General features: G+C 39.2%; 3 protein-coding genes across 4 annotated transcripts in view; all 3 read left to right on the top strand.

Annotated features, from left to right (window-relative positions):
- Positions 1-938: 938 nt before the first annotated feature.
- On the top strand, positions 939-3,238 carry dctn3 (dynactin 3 (p22)). The gene is made up of 7 exons (XM_043260679.1): positions 939-1,100; positions 1,644-1,728; positions 1,802-1,888; positions 2,328-2,411; positions 2,515-2,573; positions 2,660-2,719; positions 2,804-3,238. The coding sequence occupies exons 1-7, from the start codon at positions 999-1,001 to the stop codon at positions 2,888-2,890; spliced, it is 564 nt and encodes a 187-aa protein (XP_043116614.1). The 5' UTR covers positions 939-998; the 3' UTR covers positions 2,891-3,238.
- A 718-nt stretch (positions 3,239-3,956) lies between these two features.
- ttk (ttk protein kinase) lies at positions 3,957-14,258 on the top strand. 2 transcript variants are annotated; one of them, XM_043260675.1, is made up of 25 exons: positions 3,957-4,055; positions 4,507-4,603; positions 4,824-5,046; positions 5,219-5,325; positions 5,418-5,561; positions 5,711-5,807; positions 5,892-5,973; positions 6,051-6,160; positions 7,160-7,256; positions 7,363-7,468; positions 7,607-7,826; positions 7,906-8,012; positions 8,340-8,483; positions 8,615-8,754; positions 8,842-8,969; positions 9,051-9,180; positions 10,444-10,536; positions 10,611-10,768; positions 10,842-10,993; positions 12,130-12,254; positions 12,341-12,412; positions 12,502-12,678; positions 12,756-12,846; positions 13,309-13,391; positions 13,804-14,258. In XM_043260675.1, exons 2-25 carry the CDS (start codon positions 4,516-4,518, stop codon positions 13,879-13,881), a joined length of 2,952 nt encoding a protein of 983 aa, XP_043116610.1. In that variant the 5' UTR covers positions 3,957-4,055; positions 4,507-4,515; the 3' UTR covers positions 13,882-14,258. The 2 variants fall into 2 exon arrangements, with proteins under 2 accessions (XP_043116610.1, XP_043116609.1); XM_043260674.1 differs by having other exon boundaries at positions 13,306-13,391.
- A 584-nt stretch (positions 14,259-14,842) lies between these two features.
- Positions 14,843-24,800, top strand: part of bckdhb (branched chain keto acid dehydrogenase E1 subunit beta) — a 51,280-nt gene continuing 41,322 nt past the window's right edge. Inside the window, exons 1-6 of the mRNA XM_043260677.1 lie at positions 14,843-15,072; positions 16,283-16,360; positions 16,434-16,502; positions 20,775-20,908; positions 22,747-22,902; positions 24,553-24,661. Of these exons, the coding sequence (XP_043116612.1) occupies positions 14,880-15,072; positions 16,283-16,360; positions 16,434-16,502; positions 20,775-20,908; positions 22,747-22,902; positions 24,553-24,661 (739 nt within the window). The 5' untranslated portion in view covers positions 14,843-14,879. The remainder of the gene's footprint in view (positions 15,073-16,282; positions 16,361-16,433; positions 16,503-20,774; positions 20,909-22,746; positions 22,903-24,552; positions 24,662-24,800) is intronic.

The following is a 24,800-nucleotide window of genomic DNA, read 5'->3' as shown; positions in this document are numbered from 1 at the left end:
ATCGTATACGTTTTCAGAGATGCGTTTCCATATTTGTGATTTCATACTTCACAAAAACACGGCGATTTGGAGATACGTAGCATGAAGACATTTCAAACAGTTGCTTCTCACTAAAATATGACTACATATTTCATAATAATGCTTCTTCCAGTGAATAAGTCTCACAAAATCTACCCACGTATTTGTTCAGAGCTGTTTTGGCTTATAACTGCCTGATTTCCCTAATTACTGAATTATGGCCTTCTATCTATCTACAGTTTGAAGTAAAAAACATAAAAAAATAAAAAATATATATATATATATATATATATATATATATATATATATATATATATATATATATATATATATATATATATATATTTTTCGTTTTAAACACATTTTTTAAATAATGATTTATTTTTCTACTAATTTTTTTATAAGCATACGAATTCTTTACGAATTATAGTCATATGAAAATTATTGAATTGAGAATTTGGTCAAAAGCCAGTTTGATTGTAATAGTTCACCTTACTACAAGTTATATAAGTATATATATATATATATATATATATATATATATATATATATATATATATATATATATATATATATATATATATATATATATATATATATATATGATTTCATGTAACCTAGTCCAATATATAGTCGAAACTAAGAAGTATGAGACGTCGTCTGTGCTATTATAAAAAGATAGGCTAACACATGACGTGTTTTATAGTAAAGAGTGGGAGAAATATCTAGAATACTCTACACATGTGGGTTAAACGGATGTAGGTATCTAACTGTTCCCCTGCTGGAACCTCATTAAAAAAAGGAGCGAGGGTGTGATGATCTCTGTTCAAGTTTAAAATATTTCACAAAACCGTCAGAGAATATGAAGGCCGGTCGCGCTGGAGGACCGCGGGGGGACGGCAGCGTGAAGCGCAGAAGAAGAAGAAGACGACTCTGCGAGGCGTCACTTCCGGTTTAGAGAAGAGCCACCGGACGACAAAATGGAAGGAAAAAACAATGTAGATGACCTGGACGCTCGCCTTCAACTTCTCGAACAACGCGTTTACGGCGAAAGAGCTGGAAAAACCAATAAGCCAGTGAAGGTGATTAGCTTCATAGACGCTCTCTCTCTCTCTCTCTCTCTCTCTCTCTCTCTCTCTCTCTCTCTCTCTCAGCGCCGCTGTGTTTATTGACGTTGATTTGACAGGTAATATTTAGATCATAATATCAGTCAGTCTTGATGATTCTGCTGTTAGTAGTTGTTAATAGAAGCTGAAAGCCGGCGTTTGATGCAGCAGTGTCCACCGCGGGCGTGGCAGCTCCTCTGTCAACTAGTTAGTACACTAAGTAGTGCACGTCCAGCGCCTTTCAGTTCAAAAGCGCTTTATCAGTCAAATGCGTTCGTGCGTGTCCTGCCAAGAGAAACACTGTCGTCAGAGTCTCAAAATGAGTTCAAAACGAGTCATAAACTCAATTTAATTATCAATTATAACTACGCGCACGCTCATTTAGTCAGTTCAACCTAATTCAGAGTTTGCATTGAGCTTTAGTGCTTAAAAGCACCAGTCGACTGATGTTTCTGTATAGAATGTCTTCCAAGATCTTCCCGCCTGCAGTGTTTTCTGATGTGTCTTCCCTTCCTTCAGTGTGCCGAATCCCTCACGAGGATCAGTGCTGCCCTGGCAAACACGGCCAACAAAAGAGAGCGAGTCAAGATCCTCCACAAGAAGAGTGAGCGCCTCGAGGTTAACATTTGCACTCGTGATCCCGCTGGCTTGTTAACGTGTCTCCTCTTTTCTGTCAGTTGAAGATTTGCTGAAGTACTTGGACCCCCAGTTCACAGACTTCATTGCCGTGCCGGATGCAATGAAACTAGAGTTTATTCTAGCAGGTCAGTGCTCTGTTTGTCGACGCTCCTTCGATCCTCACGATCAAACACAATAGTATAAACTGCTTAGGCCCAACAATATGCATAGTTACTGACGTGAACAAGATTTTCGTTTTTGTGCCATGCTTCAACGGGAAAAACATTAAACATCATGCAATATTTTGCACACGGTCATAGCCATGTCTTGTAAGAATAAGATCAAACGATAGCAAATTTGACCCATTTCTACCTAGCAACAGAGGAATCTGCACAAAACACTAATGCAGCTTTTTGCATAAATGTTTTTTTTTCTGTCACAGTCTAAAAAAGTTAGACGTAAACTCATTATTAAACCATTATTATATTAATGTTATAATTGATTTAGTGGTTCACCAGTTGAGAACAGTGTTTTTGAACGGGCTAGTACATAAAGCACATAAAGCTCCTGGCACTTTGTCCGCAGAGGAAGAGTTTTTGCGATCTCAAGCCACATTATTGGAGCAGGTCCACGATCTGCAGCCTCTTCTGGACAGCAACCACATAAAAGGTGAAAACTATCTCAATAAATATTCATCAGATCTCCAAATCAGCCTTTTCTTACTACGGTTATTGCATTTATGAGAACACAGTTTTGTTCCCCTCGCTCACAGCGGTTCCAGAGCTGACCACCAAAGTGCAGCGGTTGTCACAAATCCACATTCAACAGCAGGTACCAAAAAAAAGCTGTAAATAATCTGCATCTTAACGAGAGTCATCACGAATATCCCCGTATGTAAACGTATGCGCCTTCCACAGGACCAGAATGAAGAACTATCTGCTGAAGTGAAGAAGCTGTTTGAAGAATACAACAAAATGGTATCCTTGCTCGGCTGAAAACGGCACGCGATAAGCTCGTTCTTGTTCACACGAAGGCCTCACTGTCCTTAACCTCTTCCGCAGATGTTTCTTTTATCGAAACAGTTCTCCCAGTGGGACGAAACCCTCCGGAAGCTGGAAGGACCCAAGCAAGGCCAGCAGACGGACTAGGACGCTCGTTCTTCGCACGCTTCACTAAATCAGCTTCACTGTCGTTCCTAAACGTAGCTTGTTTATAAGTGAGTGTTGTCTCCGTCTACACTTTGAGTCATTATGTACCGATACGGTCAACTTACTGTATTATAAGTAATAATATGCTCATTACACTTGAGTTTACAAAAACATTTCTCTGCTTGGAAAGCGTATTGCAACCTTTCTCCTCTACGTAAACTCATTTTGCTTTTTAATTTATTTATTCCGACAATTGTGAGGAATGCTGTGCGTATAAGGCGGGGTTTTTTTTTACCGCCTTTAGAAAAGTTTCACTACTAATCATAAATAAAAGAAGGTGCCACTGTATTTGTCTCTTATTTTATTCATTTATTTACAAAATGCATTTTACATTTAAACATAACCACACTTTTTTTTTTTTTTTTTTTTTTTTTTTAAACAATATTACTGGAGACGTCTTTCAAGTTGTTTACAATGAAACAAGTAAATGGACAATGGTTTGGTATATTGAACGTTAAGTCTTTCAACATGAATTTCCAAGAAAGATGGTTGAAACTTGAATTTATTATCAACATGAATTGTAATCTGCACTGAACTACATGGATCTTTTTAAGTTTTTATTTGCAAAGACATAAAACACACAACATCTGTTTATGTCACTTTTACAGCATTTCAACATTTATCTTTGATCAAGGGAAAAAACCCAAAACTCTTTATATAATACTTTATATAATATATTGATAACAGATCATTATATTTATATTTTTTAATATTTATATATTTTCTTCTATACAAAAACTACAAAAAGGGGGTGTGAGCACAACATTTACAAATAAATATAAACAAAAAAACATTTGTTTTTTAATAGGAGTTATATAAATTTGGACTAAATGTCCTAGATGTACCTTTTTGTGATCCTATGACAGAAAGCAATGCCTTTTGGTAGAAATTTCTTAGTAAACAATAAATAATCTCCGAGGATCCCGAAAACAAGGAACGAGGCTCCTAGGGAGCCCCGCCCCTCAGATGCGAGCTGGTCACGTGAAATACAAACGGACCAATAGGAGCCCGCCTTTTGGTGGAAGTCGCGGATTTTGAAACGGTTGTTCAACAAAACATCCGACTGATTCCCACCGTCAGATTTTCCTGCTTTTTCCGTCTCACTGTAAGTATATCGCTTTAAAATGCTATACAACATCGCCCAAAATACCACCTAGCACGCCGAGACGTAGATTAGCAATAACTAAATCGGTCATATACGATTGTCGACGAGGTATTTCTTATTGTAAAGCGAGTTTAGCCGAAAGGCTAGGTTAACGAGCATTCGGCCTCTGGTTAATAATAGCAGCGAGTTACAAAGTATTAATTTGATGAGTTAAGGTCTAGTTAGCTGGATGAAGAACTGGCTCAGATGCTGACAGGAGCACAGCGTGGATGACGAACTTTATATTTACCTGAGTGTAGGATCGTCGACAAAAGCTTCATCGTTGTCTTGTCAAAGCACGGGCCTGGTCGTTTAGGTTTGTGCGCTCTGTTCAGATTTAAGGCTTGAATGACATGCGTGCAGACTGAAAATGTCATTGCAGTACAGTTGTACTGATGTGTTTAGTGTTTAGTTTGCAGAGATGGATGAAGAAGAGAGCACAGAGAGACAGATGCAGATCGCCATGCTCTGTCAACGCCTCGCCAAGATGAAGAAGTTATACAACGATGGTAATAATGCACTCATATTCCACACTTTTAAACATGGATACATTAGGGATCGAGACTTGAAAAGTCACAATCTTCCAGCGTGAATGTTTATTGTTGCGCTAGGCTCTTTCGGTTATCATCAATCTCTGAAATGCTGATCTAGTAACCGTTAAAGAACGAAAAGGTCAAGGAAGGTTGCATTCGAGCAGAGCAGAACATCTCCAGCTTGTCTTCCATACAGATGACACCGATTACATCAACCGGGCCATCAGCTCGAACTCACCCGACACCTGCCGGACGCTTCTGACCAGTCTGGAGAGGAAAGGCGATCCTCAGACGGATCCCGGCCTGCTCACCAAACTCATCGACAGCTACGCGCGGGTCTTTTCCAGCATGCCCTTGGGCAAGTACGGTCAGGTCGAGAGCTACGCCAAGATGCTGGTCAGATTTGCGGAGTTAAAAGCGTAAGTCTCCGTTTCGCCGAGGGATTTAAAACGCCTTTTCGTCATTGTGGAAATTATGTGCAGAATAGTTCTTACTATTACATACTACTGAAAATATTCTTAATATGCTTTGACTCGTAAAACTTTCATACATTTCAACGCATTATTTATTTTCTCCTCTCTTCATCCACAGCATCCAAGATGTAAACGATGCTCAGGCTAGTTTCGACATAGCGAGATCCCACTGCAAGGACTTTGCCTTTGTTCACATTGCCTGTGCTCAGTTCGAGCTTTTGCAAGGTAAGGAGACTTAAAAAATATAAGGCTTGCGCTGAGCTGCTTCTGTCAGAATTGTTTGCTGATGGCATTCAATCGCTTCTCGTTCTCTCCAGGCAACCTTAAGAAATGCACTTTGATTCTTCAGAAGGCTTTTGAAATGAATGCTAAACCCAGGCGCGTTCTGGAGGATGCCGTGAGGAATCTGAACGCAGGCAAATGCCAGCTCCTAGCGCGTGAAGATAAGGAGAACGTGACGGGTTAGTTCAGGTCACCTCGGTGACTCTTCTGTACGGAAGCTTGTTTCTGATACAGAATGAAAAAAGTACCAGTGCAAAACTTGAAAGCAGAAATGCAACCCGAGTGTGCATGAATCCTCATTTTTCTTATGAATTAAACGCGTCTTCAGTGTCTGCACATGACGAAGCGCACGAGTCTGTGAGAAGCGGCTCCAGAAGATCCGATGGGACGTACGACCTGCAGAGCAGCAGCACTTTTCAACACGGGTATGAGGAGCTCTCTTCTTTCTTTTTTGTTAAGACATGCGTCCCGTGACAGAACCGACGTTAACAAGCGGTCTCGTGTTCCAGGAGTGATCAGAAGTTCAGTCCTCCGGAGAACGTGAACATGTCTCTGTGGAGAGCAGGGTCACAACAGAGAAGAACGGCCTTGGTAAGAGGAGACCAGGAGATCAGCGAAGCACGCTTGAGAGCTGAAAGTCATGCGTTGGCTTGTGTTCTTTCTTGTAGGCGGAAAGAGTTCCCATGGTGCCTCTCCCTATCCCTGAATATGAGAGTGGTGACTGTGACGGTGTTCATAAAGCAGAAGCTTCAGCCGCTCACGCCAGCGCTTTCTCCAGGTGAGAGATGTCTGTCTGTGCTGGGCCGCTGATATGACCCGAAATAAATATCAATAGATTTCCATATTTTCCTACAAGAAGCATGACCCGAGTGAAATGCGTGACTGCGAGAGAAAAACAGGTTGACATTAGGGTTACACTAAATGTTCGGCAGCTGAAATTAAGTCAAAAATAGCTTTTTCGGTGTTTAGCGGAATAACCGAAAAATACATTATGCCAAACAATAAAGTGTCAGAGCAAACGCAGACAGCCAGAGAGCGTTTAGCACTGCATGCCGGCTGTTGCTGGTTACTGTGTGATGACTGAATGACGAATAATTAGTGAATAAACGTTAGATTTTTACAGCTTGGGGTTTAAAGTCCAAATCTGGGCTGAAAAATGGTTACTCGTCGGCTGCTCTGTAACATTTGCATGCATTTTTAAAATAAAATAAGAAAACTAAGACGATAATGATGATGATAATTACAACAGCTCTATTAATAAATTCATTCTGACATTCAGGAAGAATTCTCTTCTGCTCTGCAAGGCTGCATTTATTTGCACAGTAAAAAAAATACATGCCTGACTCAAAATATCATTTTTCTAACTTATCTATTTTAAGTTAAATTGTGCTTTGTTGGTGCCAAAGTATTAGGCAAGTTAAAATTCCGGTCATATGTTTTATATATTATTATTATTATTATAATTTTTTTTTACCAAGATAAGAAGGAACAGCATCACATTGAATCACTGTTTGAAGAGTTTAATCTGACAGCAAGTTTTAGGAGATCATTTTTAGTCCATTATCTAATATGAGCTTCTAAAACTTACTGGCTTAGTTGTCAGTACATCAGAATTGTTTATTGGTAAGTAAATATTTTAAAATTGTTTTTTTGTAATTGATTGAGCTAGACAAAACGGTAAAAAATTCATGCGATTGTGGGAAGTGTTAAACTGTCTCAATTTATATTCACACTGTTTTAAATGTTTAAAAATCTTTAATGTTGGATTGTTCTACAGGCAAACCAGCGGTTCAAATGTTCGCTCCACGTTCCCCGTGTGTTCCTCGAAGAAAGGCACTCCAGATGGGGACTCCTACAGTCTATTAAACCTGAAGGTGTGAGTCTTTCGGCTTGAAAGTAGAGAGTTACGAGTCAGGGCATGCAGAAAATGAACGTGTGGTTTGTCCAGCTAATACTGAACAGTGTTGTTGTTTGGCTCAGCCTCCTCTGATTAGTCCAGATCATCTGAGGGAAGACATCGAAGAGGGCCACACCATCACAGCACTTCTACAAAGAGCAGAAAGAAAAGAATCTTCTCGAATGGAAGGTAATTCTTACATAATACTATATTCGTGTCTGTTGTTGACCCCGAATACTTTAGTTTTAGTCTGTGTCTCATGCAAAACCTTCTTAGGATGCTGAGGTTGCCTCGAGCGGCTATTTGATGCATTTCGTTCTTTCGTAGAAACCACTGATATAAACCAGCTCATCAGCACAAACTCTCCTGAAAGTTGTCAGATCTTCCTGAAAAACCTGGAGAAGAGAGGAGACCCTCGTTCGGACGCGGCGTTTCTCTTCAAGCTCCTGGACTGCTACTCCAAAGTGTTCGCCAGGTTTCCTTTGGCCAAGCATTGCAAAACGGAAAGCTACGCTCGAATGCTGGTGCGGTACGCGGAGCTGAAAGGGTGAGTTGGTGGTGGACGGCAATGAGTCTCACGTTAGCAGCTGATGTCTTGAGTGCCTTATTCTTTGCCGCCTCTACAGGATCGAGGATCCAGAAGACGCTCCGGATCACTTCAGCATTGCCAGATCGCACAGTAAAGCTTTTGCTTTCGTGCATATCGCACACGCTCAGTTTGAGCTCTCTCAAGGTAACGCATGCGTCCGTTGCTTTAGTAATAATGTGGTACATCGAAGACTCAAAAAGTCTTAGCTTCAAGGTCACGTGTTGAATATGCCATGTTTTTATTCTGAGAAGATGCACCAAATATATTAGTGATTTCTATTGCAGTTATAGGTGGGTGCGTCTGAGGTTTTAACTAATGCTGGCTATTCATTCTGTCCACAATGCATTTGATTATGACCGGCTCATAACGATGATCTTAGTTTTCTTCCATGTTGACTGCATACTTCTGTCGTTTCTTTGCCTCATTAACAGTAAAGCTGTTTAATTACTGCAGTGTTTTAAATATTCTCAGGCAATTCAAGGAAGAGTAAGCTGATTCTTCAGAAAGCGTTGAGCTCCAACGCACGGCCGGTTGAGACGCTGCAGACCGCCATCAGAAATCTGAACTCTGGTAGAACTCATCTGCTTCCTGCGGAGCATGAAGAGAACGCTGCGGGTTAGTCTCGTACTCCGCTGTTAAAGGAGACTTTCTTTTACCTCCGAGGTGCACTTGAGTGTTTTTTTTTTTTTTTTTCTAGTGTCTTCTAAGGTTCATGTGAAAAATGGTGCTGCTGTTTGATTTTACAGAAAGTTTCGAAGCACTAAGTAACAGAAAGGAAGAAGGAAATCCAGCAAAGGCTCCCGAGGAGCAGCAGAAGCCTCATTTCAAGGAAACGTCATCAGAGTGGAAGATCCCTGCTCTCATCAACAAGCACGCGTCTCCGGAGGTCTGGATGCAGCGCATGCTTTTGTGTTTAATGTTTGAGCTCCGATTCATGAGGTTCATGATCGGTCTGTTTTGTGTTCCCATTCAGGACCGTAAAGCTCCGTCAGTTTCCACTTCGTCCTCTCTTCATGCCGTGAGGACACCCGCACCTCCTCCCAGATCCCAGCCCTCTCTCAGCTGTCAGACGCCCAACTACAGAGAGCCGCCTGCGAACAGGTACAGACCCAGCAGAGCTCCTGAGGGGACGTGGCCTTCGTGTCTTATGCTCAGCCGTGCTTCTCGTCGCTTCTTCTGTAGTTTTGTGACTCCTGTGGTGAAGCAGCGGCCGGTGGTTGTGTCCGTCCCGACGACGGCTCAGAAAATGTGTCCGGCTCAGTTGCCCTGCACCCCTCAGAGCCGGGCGTCCTGTGTGCCGCAGCCCTCACAGGTGAACACGTCTCGTACATCCCCAACATCACACAGACGGAGAAACACAGTTCTTTCTTTATACGTGTGGCCATTCGAGTTATTGTGGACTACAACCATAGAAAGCATCTTCATGCAAACATTTATTTTCCATTAAAAATTAACATTCATTTAAATATTTAATTTCAGCTTGGTTAGCCTACAAAAAAAAAAAAAAAAATACTAAATAAACAACTGCCTAAATGAAATCCAATATTAACGACAAAAGCTAATTCAATTAAATGATATTTTGAAATAGATTTAAATCATTTTATTAAAGAAATACTGGTAGTTTTTGTGAGCTGCTTATATTTTTATATCTACTTATATTTTGTGATTTATGATTCTTATATTGCTTTTAATATATATTTTTTTAATTCACTTTGACATGACATTTAACGTAGAAACACAGATGCTTCCTTAGTTACTGTTACAAACTTGATTACTTGATTTATTTAGAAACCGATTCAATTATAATAAAATGCAAGCTAAGATAAGACCCATTGCTAGCTGTTTGAACTTTACAGATTTAGCAGAATATCTGGAGTTTAGTTTTAAACTCAGGAATTAAACGTTTGCTCGTTACCGCAGTAATTCCTGGTTACAGTTCTTTATACCAAAAAAGCGTTCGGCACTAATAAAAAACGGTTAAACTTGATAACTGTAATTACGTTTTCACTCGTTTGTAAGCTGATTTTAAATTTGCGTGCCTGTTATTTTTGCTATCTACAATTCAGTCTTCACTTGCTAAAAATGGCTGATTCTTGATATCAGAAATGAATGTTTTTCTAATAATTTTTACTTGCATGGATAAAATGGTCTTATTAGTAACGGCAACGATGACGGAGATCAGAACCTGTCACTACTGACCAATAAACCGATAAAATAATTCACTCGCTCATGTCAAGAATATATGAAATGTGATATCTGCAATTGCATTGGAGTGGTGATTATCAAGAATTATACTTTTTATATTTTCAAAATCAGTTCTTGATTGGATTTTGATATCAAGGATCCACTTTTTCATTTACAGTAAATGCAATTAATGATATTAAAAATATTAGATTAAGTAAATAATCCGTTCATGATATTAAAAAAAATCGTATATTGGAAATTCATTAAAAATCAAATCTTACTAGGTCCTTGAGTAACTGATTGGATCATGAGCTGGGTCTGTGTGGAGTCGGGTGGAGAAACGGTGATGTTATGTTAATTAAATGAATGATCTGCGTTCTTTCCGTCTCAGACCCCTGCCTCAGCTTTCTCAAACGAATCCATCACTATCAAAGGCAAGCAGTTCTTCATTTTCAAGATGATCGGTCGAGGCGGATCCAGTAAGGTATGACTTCAAGACCATTTCGCCTTTCCTTTGAGCCGTCCAGTGTGTGTGTAACGGTGTGTGTGTGTGTTCAGGTCTATCAGGTGTTTGATCATAAGAAGCACACGTACGCTCTGAAGTACGTCAATCTAGAGGAGGCCGATGCTCAGGCCGTGGAAAGCTACAAGAACGAGATCGAGCACCTGAACCATCTTCAGCAGTACAGCGATCAGATCATTAAGCTCTATGACTAGTAAGTGTGTTGTGCTTGGAAGCGGTGTACCAGCTGTTCTGCTGTTCTCACGTGACTTCCTGTTGGCTCACAGCGAGATCACCAGCGGCTACATCTACATGCTGATGGAGTGCGGTCACCTGGATCTCAACACCTGGCTGCGCAGCCGCAAGTCCGTCAACCCTCTGGACAGGAAGTGCTACTGGAGGAACATGCTGGAGGCCGTGCACACCATCCACAAACACGGTGACGCCCACCTTTCATCACACACTTCAACAGTGTCGAGTTAAGAAACGGAAATGCGCACAGGATCTTGAAGATTTTTAATTTGACATGCTTTGAGTTTATAACAGGAGTGATTTATAGCTGTGTGAAAATAGTACAGTTTGTTGTTAATGTCTAAAGCAGATACTTGTAGGTGGCCTTAAAATAAAATGATTGACTTCTTTTTATATATATATATATATATATATATATATATATATATATATATATATATATATATATATATATTTTTATATTTATATATTTTTTTATTTAATAATTTCTATTACTTTTATAAATTTGTTTCATTTATTAATTTTATACATTTTTATTTTATTTTATTTTTTTATAACTTGTTTTTCAGTCATTTAGAAGCAGAATAGCTTGAAGCAGTTACAAACCTGTATTAATGTCAGCGGTGACCCAAAACAGCCTGGTTACAAAACCTTTCTTCTAAATATATTCCTTTGTTTTCAGCAGAACAAAGACATTCATACAGATTTGTAAATGCTTGAGTAAATAACAACAGATTTTTCATTTTTGGGTGAATTGTTCCTTTAACATATGAAGTCTTGTTTTCTGGCGAGAAAAATAACAGAACAAATCTGTCTGCTATTTTATTCTCGTATATATATATATTTTTTTTAAGAGCATGTACTCGCTTTTCAAACATTCTATATTTTAAGCAAGAAAAATGTTTAGATTTTTGTACCGTAAATCAGAAGATAAAAATGGTAAGAATCACATTTAACTGATTTTCCAAAAATGTTCAGTGAATTTTCTTATGTATTTTCCTTACAAGTAAAATGAGCAAAACACTCTTTAATCAAGATGTTCACTTTCCAAGCAAAACATGTTGCTTTGTGTTTCCTTTAAGAAGAATTAACTTACCCAATGTTTTATTCATACCTCATTTAATTTAGAATTTTTATGTATTTTTGTGGTCTTTCATAAGAATGTCTATATATTAAATACTTATATATATATATATATATATATATATATATATATATATATATATATATATATATATATATATATATATATATATAATAATTTTTTTTTTTTTTTGGCAATTATTGACCAGTTTGCATCTATTTTATATTTTTCATATGAAGGTATCATCCACAGCGATTTAAAGCCGGCTAATTTTGTGATCGTGGATGCTTCGCTGAAGCTGATAGACTTCGGGATCGCGAACCGTATCCAGCCTGACGTGACCAGCATCATGAAGGACTCTCAGGTCAGGACACGCCTGGTCCAGTACTACAGAAACGACCGTTCTAGTCCGTTCTGCCTTGATTTACCCGTTCTCATAACGTCCCTCAGGTGGGGACTCTAAACTACATGCCGCCAGAAGCCATTAAAGACACGTCCTCCAACGGCAAGCCAGGCTCAAAGGTGAGCGTGCTTCGTTACGGCATCTCCTGTCGATGTACTCTTTTTCGGGAACGCCGTAATCCCATCATTCCCTGCTCCTCTGTCTCCAGATCAGTGCTAAAGGCGACGTGTGGTCTCTGGGATGTATCCTGTACTGCATGACTTACGGAAAGACTCCGTTCCAGAGCATCACCAATCAGATCAGCAAAATCCATGCCATCATAGACCCGACCCACGAGATCGACTTCCCCGATGTTCCAGAGAAGGACCTGCTCGATGTGCTGAAGGTGCGCCGGTCAGTCGAAGGGTAGCCCCTGCGGTTCTTACACTCGGTGCTCATCGGCCGTCTGTCCGTGTGTTTCAGAGGTGTCTGGTGCGCAATCCTAGAGAGAGGATTTCTATCGCGGAGCTCCTGGATCATCCGTACCTGCAGCTGCAGCCTGCGCCCGAGCCAGGTATGAACGCCTACTGAAAGCACTCACTTCCTGTCTGAAGGTGCATGAAGGCTTGCATGTCGAAATTTCTAAAAAATCATAAATGTGTAAAAAGTCTAATTAATTGCGTAGAAGGAATAACTTCATCAGTGTTTTTTCTTTTACAAATAATTAAGCATCCTTAAATCAAGATAGGAAAAACTGACTTCATTTCTTAATTCTGAATCTAAGAAATTGATCAAAATGAATTCATGCGTAAAACAAGAACAAATATCGTCTGTTTTCCTTTTGAATGACTTATTTTTTTCATTCATTTTAACCTATTTTCTAGATATTTATGTTAGGAGACTGTATAGACGACATCTGTTAAAGTCTGAGATATTTCTTCAGGACCTGCAGAAACCTCGTAATATGATCATTTATTTCTTAAAGCAAGTTCTGTCTGTTTTAATATGATTGTTTTCTCACCGTCACTTACAGCAGAACCATGTGCCGGTGATCTGAAGAGGATCCTCAATGAACTGGCAGCTCTTCAGTCTCCTAACAGCATCGCCAGAGCTGCTAGTGTAAGTGATCGTGTGTGTGTGTTAGTGTACGTGTGTGTGTATTAGTGCGCGTGTGTGTGTGTGTGTTAGTGTGCGTGCGTGCGTGTGTGTATTAGTGCGTGTGTGTGTGTGTGTGTGTGTATTAGTGCGTGTGTGTGTGTATTAGTGCGTGTGTGTGTGTGTGTGTATTAGTGTATCTGTATATGTTTACAAAAGTGATGTTTTTGATGAAATGCCAACTATTAATAAAACTGTGAAATAATAAAAAAAAGGTCTACAAGTTAAAAAAAACAAACAAACCCATAAATCAGATGATAGAAGGCATGAAGTAGATGTTCAACCAGTTTTGTTGATCTCTCTGCGTATCAAACGTGATGCATGACCGAAGCAAAAATATTATTAAAACGTTATTTTCAACATCGTTCTCTACCAGAACCTGGCCAAGATGTGCAACAGCGGGAGGAAGTTAGATGTCTCTGAATGTGTGAAAACATCCAGTCAGACGCTGTGAATGAGGATGAACCCTGTTCCCAAACGCTCAGGAGATGAAACCAGTTGCCACTGTGCTGAACTCTTCCTTCTAGATGCTTTTAGCCAATGCGTGTTTGTTGTCCATTTCTGTGTTTTTTCTTATTTGACTACGAGATGCAATCTAAGAAAGTGTACATGACAAATATACATACCTTTCAGATAGGTTCCAGATTCGGTGTTCGTTTCTAACATATAATGCTGTTTTTATGAAAGTAACTCTAATTTTGCAGTATGATAAATGTTTTCACAGCTATTCTGTTTGTATTCTGTGCATTTATTGATGTCTTGATGCCGTTTCTTCAGAATGCATGATTACTTTTCTGTGATCATCAATCGATTAAAATGCTTTCAACGGTTTGCATTATGGGTCACCTGCACGCTCCTCCTGAAATATGAAAAGTTCCCCAGAAATTTACCATTTATTTATAAGAACCCCCCCCCCAAAAACTATATAGAAAGGGAAACTGCTAGCGCCAAAACCGTATTGACTGAAACGATATTCTTTTTCCAAACCTACTCGAGGTTCTTTCTTTAATATATATATATATATATATAATTTAGTTCAGGAGAAGAAAAACATACATGCAGGGCGGGTAAACGACGACATTATCTTTTTGGTGATTTATCCCTTTAAGAGCTCAAAAAGCATTTAAAAATAACAGGAAAATTCGTAAACGTAATAAAAAAATTGTAGGGTAATTTCGTGAATTATAATATTGCAAGGTCAAATTATGTTTAATGTGATGATACAAAACTAAAACGGTTACATTATGTTCGTATCTCAAAACCCAGTCATTTCTTTTATAAAAAAAACCCAAAACAAAATAATGCTCCAAAACGCAGAAACCCGTCACGTATGTTACGTACATGACGTGCGGTGTCAATCAAAACTCCTCCCACGCGTCCAGCCAATCAGAGCCTCGCTGGTCCATGTGAGCGCTGACGTCAGAGCGCCGTTCCAGCTCGGGTTCCAGCGCAATGGCGGCGACGCGGCTCTTCTTGAGGACTTCGGTCGTCAGGTCTCCGTTAACCGGGTTAACCGGTGGCGTGCGCGGCAGTTTGGGGTTAACCCTGCTTAAACTGTCCCCTGACTGCACAGCCAAGCCGAAAGCACCGAGGAGACATGCAGCGCACTTCACCTATCACCCCGACCCCGTGCCTGCTCAGTACGGTAATGCCCTTGTTTACACTTTACAGTGGAGACCGCGACACGTTCATATGATTCATATATAAAGCTCTAGTGCTTAAATACTGTTTATGATGCGTAAGCCTGGTAAAATGGGACGGATAAATGTATGACAACTAAATGAATACTAAATGAATCATTTGAAACAGTGAGCACAAAAGTACTTGCCTGTGTTGGAGTTGATTTGGTCAGTTTGCTGAGGAGGAGTCATTTCGTGAAGACTGGATGGGAGAAATGAATGAATAAATACAAGGTTTATATATTCATAACAATTGAACGTCTAAGTAAGGTGTCATGAACGGGCCGTATAAGAAAAGCTGATGAAAAGCGACGTTTAATAACAACAACCAATATCATAAAGTATACTTAGTTGCCTTAAAAGTCATTTAGAAGTCTGTATAGTTAAAAAAAAAACATTTTAAATTATGGAAACTATCAAGAAATATCTAGAATGTCATTTATTTATCTGCCTCCATCAGCTAAAATAGAGTTTGAATTAATTCCCTGTTACAACACACACTTAAAATTATACTGAAATACATTCATAAAAGAAATCATATTTGCATGTCAGTTTATTTTTTAATGAGTGCAATATCCATAACTGTGCATACGACTGCACTTTTTTTTTTGTTTTTGCTGTTTATTTAAAAGGAAAGTGTTACAATCAAACAATGCGTAGTCAGCGAACGCACATTAATATATTAAGCTATATAAAAGCTTTTTTCTTAAAAGAAATAAGAAATCAGCATTTTAGTGGTTGCTGATCTTCAGGCCTTTTTCTTAAAAGATTATTTATTAAATCTGGTCATGACCCGTCTTTTATGTTTCATATAGGTTGACGTAATGTTATTATTATTATTTTTAAAGTGTGAACTGACAACATCTGTGAAACCAATGCATCTAAAAACACCAATAACATTTTGTGTATATGTGTATATATGTATATATATATATATATATATATATATATATATATATATATATATATATATATATATATATATATATATGTATGTATGTATGTATGTATTGTAGAACATTTCACTGCATGTTGTACCATGTATGTAGGTGTATGTGACAAATAAAATTAGAATTTGAATATATATATATATATACATACACCTGTGTGTGTGTGTGTGTGCGCATGTATATTTGTGTGTGTATATATATATGATTGAGTCGAGTGTCTCTGCAGGCCCCACACAGAAGATGAATTTGTTCCAGTCCGTGACCAGTGCCTTGGACAACACGCTGTCTAATGATCCCACCGCAGGTACCCTCTCGTCTCTAACCCAAGGCCTCGAGCGCTTCACCTGCTGTGACGCTAACACCTCTGTCTCCCGCAGTGATCTTCGGCGAGGACGTGGCGTTCGGAGGGGTGTTCCGGTGCACCGTCGGCCTCCGAGACAAATACGGTGAGTCTCGGTGCTCGCGGGTCACTCCAGGTGAAGTGTGTGTGTGTGTGTGTGTGTGTGTGTGTGTGTGTGTAGCGTGCGCTCACACTAGATGGCAGCACATATTAGAGAAAGAAATAAGTGCTTGCCGCTCACCGTGTGCTGCATGCTTCACTAAGAAGCAGTGCGTGGTACATAGCATAGGTGATAGAAATATCAAAGGTGATTTATGGTTCAACACTTGAAAATAGAGAACACTCAATTTTTCTTAATTTTGCTGCTTATTGATAGTTCGTGCAGGAGGGAAGTTGAGGTATTATTCGGGATGTAGAATATAAAAATGCATCCATTAAAAAAAGTAAGTTTGTTAAATAAAACTGCAGCTCAAACCCCAAACGACATTACCTGAAGAAAAATAAAGATTAACTGAAATAAAACATAAAAACGATATGTAGTCCAGCTAGTCGCCTAGGCAACATTTCTCTTTTTGGTTTAGTCTATATTTGAAAAATATATACATTAAAAAAAAAAATAAAAAAAAAACTAACAATATTGCTATACCTTTAATTCAAATTTGACAGCATAAAATGAAATAATGTAAGCTAGTTACACTGCCTGTTGTTTTCTGCTCATTTGGCCGTTTAGTGTCTGTCTGGATGGTAATTATTAGCTTTTATATTTTCATTTCAAGGACGGCGAATGATTTCTGAGTCGACTTGAAACTTATTTGAAACGAGCAGCAGATCCTCTTCTTTGGCGTTATTAGGTTATAGAGTGCGAAGCATACTTTTCACATTGCATGTCCTTTGCAAAGAAACCCACTATTGCCCTTGTATTTCGCTTCGACCTTAAGTCCTTTTGCAGCCGCGTGCGTGTTTGTGTATAATTGGCAGCAAGCAGAAAATGGCCGTTTCTAGTGAACGCAAGAGCCATTGCGCACATGAAGGGGAGACCAGGATCAGAACGGATCTCTCTGGATGAGAGCTGCAGGAAGCTGAGAATCTCTTTTGCAATGAATCCATTCTGGTCATTTATTCTAAAGTTAATTTCAAGAATAAACAAAGTGTTGTTTGAGTTTTAAGATTAGCAGTTTAAAACCAAAAAGAGGGGTTTTGCGTTCACATTTGCAGCTGGATTTTAAAGCTGCATAAATCAGCATAAACTTAACTTGCGTTGAGGTCAGAGCTTCAGTTTGCTTCTGTATCTAAATAAAGTAAATTGAACAAATAACCTAAAATCTGTCTATTTTATACCGGTTTGTTAAGCAGGAAATTATTAAGCGCAAATAACTAGATCAGTCCAGAACAATGACTCTCTTAGACGAGATTCAGCTCGTTGCTTTTCTTTTATTTTAGCCATTCAGAGTCTTTCGGGACCCAGGGGTGATTCAGCCAGAAAGCATGCATCAAGTACCAGACATGCTTTTTATAATACGATGAAAGATTTCAATTTCAGATAAATTTTGCTCATCTGTGAATCCTGAAAAAATAAAACGCATCAGTTTCCACAAAAATATTGAGCAGCGTAAATGTTTCCAGCGTCGATAATAATCAGAAATATTTCACGAGCAACAAATCAGCATATCAGGGTCATGGGACGTAGTAATAAATGAATAATAAATTAGATTCGAAGTAATCCTAAATATTGCTAAACTGTGGCTCGAAGTTTTAAAATAGAAAATATTTTCGGAACTGTGATGATTTCTTTTTGGTGCGTCTTTGGTCAAATAATACAGTCTTTCAAAAATATAAAAAAACAAACCAGCAGAAAACCTTTTGAACTTCAGTGTCAGTTAAAAATGGCATTAGTAGTTCTTGAAGGAAGAAGCCATATATAGTATTTAAATATAATGTCTTGTTTTTCAACTCTAATGCGCGTTTGACATTTTGATTGTTTTCCTCTAAACATTCATGAATAAATTGCTCCGTTAAAGCTCCTCTAAACGTCTAAAAAGCGCTTTCACTGGAACGCCGTAACGTTTGTGCGTTTGAGCTCTTTGTCATTGGTTTTGTTGCACTCGATCAATTATGCAGGAGTAAATGAAGTGGATTCAGAGCGAGCAGCTTTCGCAGGCCGTAGTCAAATGATGCCTCCGCGGAGAGGCGGGGAAGACGAGGAAAACAGGCATTATGGTAATGATTATAAAAAACCCCGCACATCTGCTGTTTGCCTCTCGTTTTGGACAGAAGCGCTATATATAGAGGCACTCTGTGATGTTTTGAAATAAACACAGATCCACGACTCCAATATGTCTCCCGCCGCGTGGGTGCCTTTTGTTTGTTATTGACGTCAGAGGTGTTGACCTTTCGGGGGGATCATTATTTTCCGCGCCGTCTCGTTAGACGGGAACGGGGTTTTGGTGGCACTCATTCGAGAGAGTCCGTGGCCTGCTTCCCGCTCCGGTGCTGATAAACGCGCTCAGGTCAACGGCGGGAAGGACTGACGCACACGCGGCCGTAATGCAGTGACCGTCTGAACACCCGGACCCTTCCGTCTGCTTTAAATTGCTTTCTGTGAAGTGGATTACAGACCGCGGCCGGTAAACACCGCATTATCTCTGAAATGCCCATCAGCCGTCCGTCCAATGCGTGCCTCATTCAACAAAAGACGCTTTTTCATTTCAAGGACGGCGAATGATTTCTGAGTCGACTTGAAACTTATTTGAAACGAGCAGCAGATCCCTCTTCTTTGGCGTTATTAGGTTATAGAGTGCGAAGCATACTTTTCTCACATTGCATGTCCTTTGCAAAGAAACCCACTATTGCCCTTGTATTTCGCTTCGACCTTAAGTCCTTTTGCAGCCGCGTCGTGTTTGTGTATAATTGGCAGCAAGCAGAAAATGGCCGTTTCTAGTGAACGCAAGAGCCATTGCGCACATGCAGGAGACCAGGATCAGAACGGATCTCTCTGGATGAGAGCTGCAGGGAAGCTGAGAATCTCTTTTGCAATGAATCCATTCGTCATTTATTCTAAAGTTCATTTCAAGAATAAACAAAGTGTTGTTTGAGTTTTAAGATTAGCAGTTTAAAAACCAAAAACAATCATGCGATCTATATAATTGTTTTTATATGAAGCGTAACCTGTATTCGAGACACATGCTGAAGAAATGCATTGTGGTCGTTGAGCAGCACTTCTAGTAGACACCTCCTAGAGGAGAACGTGGGCTGAGGTTCATCACAAAGTCCGTTAACTCAATGTGAATCTGTTGGCCTAGGCAAAGACTCACAATTTTGTCAAATTAAACACAACTCTTATAGGCGGTGTACACACAGCTGGTTTAGGGCTGGGCGGTAGATCACACGATGTTCTCAAAAGGAGCAGCAGTTAACACAGAGCCCTAGATCCCTGACACGCTGTACAGATACAGATACCGATACTCTCCACGAGATGCTGAGCCTCCAGGACCAGGGTTGGACCCCTGTCTTAAAAGAGCCATTTTTTCTTATTCCAATTACATTTTCCAATTATTTTCCACTTGTGGATTTAAAAGGTCCATCGGATGTTAAAGGTTCTTTATTTTTATAAACGTTGTTTTGTTTTTGGGAGTGAAGGGTCTTCTAAACGTGTCTGGTGTTCAGTGGAACTCTTGTAGCTTTATTACCGTGAAGCCCAGTTCTTGCTTGTTTTCTTAAACCGAGAAAGGAGTCAGTGATTTTTTTTTTCTTGAGGTAATCGGCAGCATGTGTCCGTAGACGTGAACTTGAACTGAACCCAGAGTCCGTTAACGGCTTTCAGTCTGTGATGTATAGAAACGGTTTCATGCGTGATTTCATCACGTCTTCAGTTATTTGGAAGAGCCTTTCATGTGCTCTGGTATGAATGAAAATAACTTTCCGCTCTGAATATAGGCTTTTAATATGCTTCTTTACTGCATTAAAAGGGAGACGGGCTTTGTGTTTGTGTTTCCCTGGTGTTGTGTATGTTTGTAATGATTTGTTTCGTAGTATAATTCAATCGTGAATGTTGGGGGGAAAAAAATACTTATTTTTTTGGAGCGGATTTTATGGTTTGAGGTTAATACTTCCTGCTTTATACTACATAATATAAAAACCATATCAAAAATCTATATATTAAAAGCACATGGTGTGTCGAAGCTTGGCAGTCATCAAAACGTTCATCCGCAGCTGCTTCTCAGCCCATGCTTGCTTTCGTTCCTGACATCTTCTCACGCATCTCCTTGTTTTGGATGAATATATCCGAGTTTGTACCTGTTGCGAAGATGCTGATGAAAATGGCGCTCGATTAGCCTGATTGAGAGTGGAGTGGCTTGACATTTAGCGGGTTTCTCCTCAGGTAAGGACCGTGTATTTAACACCCCGCTGTGCGAGCAAGGCATTGTGGGTTTTGGGATCGGCGCAGCTGCTGCAGGAGCCACCGCTATTGCAGAGATTCAGTTCGCTGACTACATTTACCCGGCCTTCGATCAGGTGAGCTCTTTTCTTTATAAACATCACCTTTTGACACTATTAGTTTTTTGACCCAGAAATAAAGAAAATCCAACACATAATGTTGTCATCCATCTCGGAAACCCAAAGGTTTTTTATTTCTGAAAAAAGCACAGACTTCCAGATTTATGAACTCTCAATCAACACACGATGTCTCATTTGCTACAGTTCATTATAAGCACCATTGCATTTATGTATTTATGTCATTGTACAATATATATATATATATATATATATATATATATATATATATATATATATATATATATATATATATATATATATATATATATATATATATATATCCAATTCTTTTTATAAGTTGCGTATATACTTGTTTATGATATGTTTATATTGTTTAGTAAGTTAGTATGTGTGGTATGTTGTTTTGGAAGAGCGTATGAAATGGTGTTGTCATCAAACTGCTTTTGAAATACAATAAAGGCAATTCAATTTAATTCTTTCAATGAAGGAGTGTAGAAGTAATCCATATCAATTGAGCGGCTTAATCCAAATCTCCTAAAGTCAAGCGAGATCGTGTCTCTTAAGGAACAGTAGGGTCATTTCACGGAAATTACACAGAAAGAACCATTAAATAATTAAATAAATGCATTTTAATAGCACACCTTTTTAAAGCAGCCTGCCTAGTTCACTTAAATAGTCTAATAAATGTGGCTGATAGTGGGGGTTTTTTTTTTGCAGGCTGTTGGTTAAGGTTGCCTTCGACTAAAGATTTTTCTGATCGACGAACCGCACGTCGCTTAATAAACCATTTAAATCATAATAATGAACCTTTACTTGCCTATAAAGCCTAATAAGCCCTCAATCGCTTGCATAAAGCTTTCCACCGCACCGGCAGAAGTAATGATTATGAATGCATCAGGGAAAAACAGTATGGAGCCTGCATTAACATTTTAAGAGATGTTGGCGACACTGACTCGAAGTAATAGACACTCCTATATGTTTCATAAGGATTACTTTCCTGCCGAAAGCTCTCTATAGATGTTTTTCATATCTGGGAGGCAAGTATTCGTGCCTAAGTTCACAGAGACTGAGGTGGCAGAAAGCGCATCCTTGCTTGCTTTCCATAATTTTACAAAAGCACAGTGTGATTTTTACACGCCAATAAACAATCTTTACAGATGTAATGTATTGCTCTTATCTGTATGACTAGAAATTGAGCATTTTAAGCATTAACCATGACTTTGCCTGTGGGCTTTTTTTTTTTTCTGCAGCTGGTAAAATTAGTATATGGTGTTGGGTTATTTGTGAGACGCCGCCAGACTTTAATATGTAAGACAAAGTGTCCAGATTCTGCCGCTGATGTTCTCCACGCGTCCTCGCCTCGCTGAAGATGGATGAGTGTGCCTCCATCGTCAAGGCAACTGAATGCCAGAGACAATAATAGGGGAATATTTTACAGGAACCGTTTGCGCCATTATGAGTCACACTGCCACCAAAAACTGACCCTCCAGCGAGCAGAGGATTCGATTGTGGACCGTCTCTGATGTTTCTGGAAGCTTTGTTCGCTTCTTTCTCTTCATTGTCGTGTAATCGTGCCGCCGTCAGAGTCCATAAAACCCCAATTCACATTGTTCCTTCCAAGCAGTTGTTGTCAAGCATTGTGAGAGAGTTTCCTGGCTCCATGCTTTATTTTAATAAGACTGGCGTAAACGGCAGGAAAAATTTCCTTTTAAACTAAAAAGCGTTTTACGAGAGGAGTTTTAGACTTGACTGCGTTTGCATTGCAGAGGCCGTGTTTTCTTGCGCGTCGTAAATGTAAACTCTTGTTTCTGTTCTGTCTTTTGATGCCATTGAAGATCGTAAACGAAGCGGCCAAGTACCGGTACCGCTCCGGGAACATGTACGACTGCGGGAAGCTGACCATCAGGTCTCCGTGGGGCTGCGTGGGTCACGGCTCGCTCTATCACTCCCAGAGTCCGGAGGCCTTCTTCGCACACTGTCCTGGAATTAAGGTGAATATCACCGTGTTTATCTCCCTTTTTTTGTAGTAAACTGTGACCTCAGCAAACTCCCTGATTGGCTGCATATTAATAGTCAGTAGCTATTAAGAGATATAAAGCACATTGATCACTGATTCGGCATTTTATAAGTGCTAATAAACATCCAGTATGTTCAGTAGTTACTAGTGATGTTTTTCATCGTTTGCCTTCCGTTTGTCTCTTCCTTTTGACATTTTTTATGATTTTAAAACATTGGACATTTATATTCATAATGAAGGACAGTCCTAAACCAAACCACTGATATTCTGGTAAGCCTAATTTATTAAAGCACTTTTGAATTAAGTCTCTTCATCTCACCAAGGCTGCATTTATTTGATAAAAAATGCAGTCAAAACTGTAAGTGTGGACATTTTATTACAATAAAAAGCGGCTGATTTCTGTGTGAATATACTGTCAAATTTAAATTATTTCTGTAATGCTCAGCATCATTTCTCTAGTCTTCAGTGTCACCTGATCCTTCAGAAATCATTCTAAAATTCTGATTTGCTGCTCAAGAAATATTTCTGACCATTCGGCACTGAAATTTTAAAAACGTGCGTTTGGGCGCTATTGAGCAGACTCTTAAACTCTGCTGATTGGTCATTGTGTTCATGAACGCTTCAAACATGACTGTGATCGGGTTAAAATGATCATCTCTTCAACTTTTAATAACATTTGGTTTTAAAGAATGGAAAAACATCTACATATGATATTTATATGTATAGGTGTGTCACGCACAAATGCAAGGAAGTGTCAGTAAGGAGCACGTTTCGTTTTTTTTTACCTGAAAATAAAAGAATCCACTTGATTATCTATTGTATTTCAAATATCCGCTATTTAACAACAATTTACATTTTATTTTTTATTTAATTTTTTTATTTATTTATTTATTTATTTATTTATTTTTGTCCTGCAAAATATAAATGACAAAATATGTATTTAGTAATTAAATACATATTTTGGACACCTTTGCCTGACGTTTTCCTTTAGAGTTCATAGTTGGCTCAGATGCAGCAAAACGAGTCCAAACCATGATGCCAGCACCTCCACGTCAAAGAAAATATTTTTGTATTGTCTTTGTCTACTTTCAGGATTTGCGTAAAAATCTGCTGATGTTTTGGGTCATATTTTTGCAGAAATGTAGGAAAATCTGAAGGTACTGTATATACTAAAAATACGCAACAGTGTGGGTATATTAAGCAGCAACTCTTTAATCATGTCACATGTACTACAACACATTTCTCAAGCTGCATTGAAACACTCAAACTTCAAATTCGAAGCAGATGGATGTTTGACTCTGATCAAGACTGCAGGGTAGACATATGGAGTGTCCGACCGTCTGACTCTCTGTGCATGCGTCTTTGTTGTTTGGCAAATCTTTTATGGAGTCTTGATCTATAATGGTCCGTGCCGTTAGAATGGGTCTCTTCGAAAATCAACGCTGGTTTTTGAAAGTAAATCGCTTTTTCCATCTTGAGGCATCTTTAAAATGAGCCCAGTGGAGAGACAAAGCGTCGCCGTTGGATTCTTGTGTGTCCGTAAATGTAGGAATGACGAGCTTATTTGTTTTGCCCTTTTATGAAACTCATAATAGCGTTCCTTCCCCCTTTCTCTGTTTGTTAGATCGTGGTGCCGAGAGGTCCGGTCCAGGCCAAGGGTCTTCTTCTGTCCTGCATCGCTGATCAAAACCCCTGCATCTTTTTCGAGCCAAAAATCCTGTACAGAGCAGCAGGTGAGAGATCGTGATCAGCCACGGTGGCATCGTGGGTGTCTGCCATGAGATTTTTCACATTAGTTGACCTGTCCTTCAGCATAACATGCTGTACAGTCAAATTTGAAAAAAATTGGTAACACTTTATTTTGTGGTTACG

Source organism: Puntigrus tetrazona, chromosome 16, assembly GCF_018831695.1.
Source record: "Puntigrus tetrazona isolate hp1 chromosome 16, ASM1883169v1, whole genome shotgun sequence".
NCBI lineage: Eukaryota > Metazoa > Chordata > Actinopteri > Cypriniformes > Cyprinidae > Puntigrus > Puntigrus tetrazona.
Note: the sequence above shows the minus strand (reverse complement) of the source record. Positions and strands in the feature narration are given on the sequence as shown.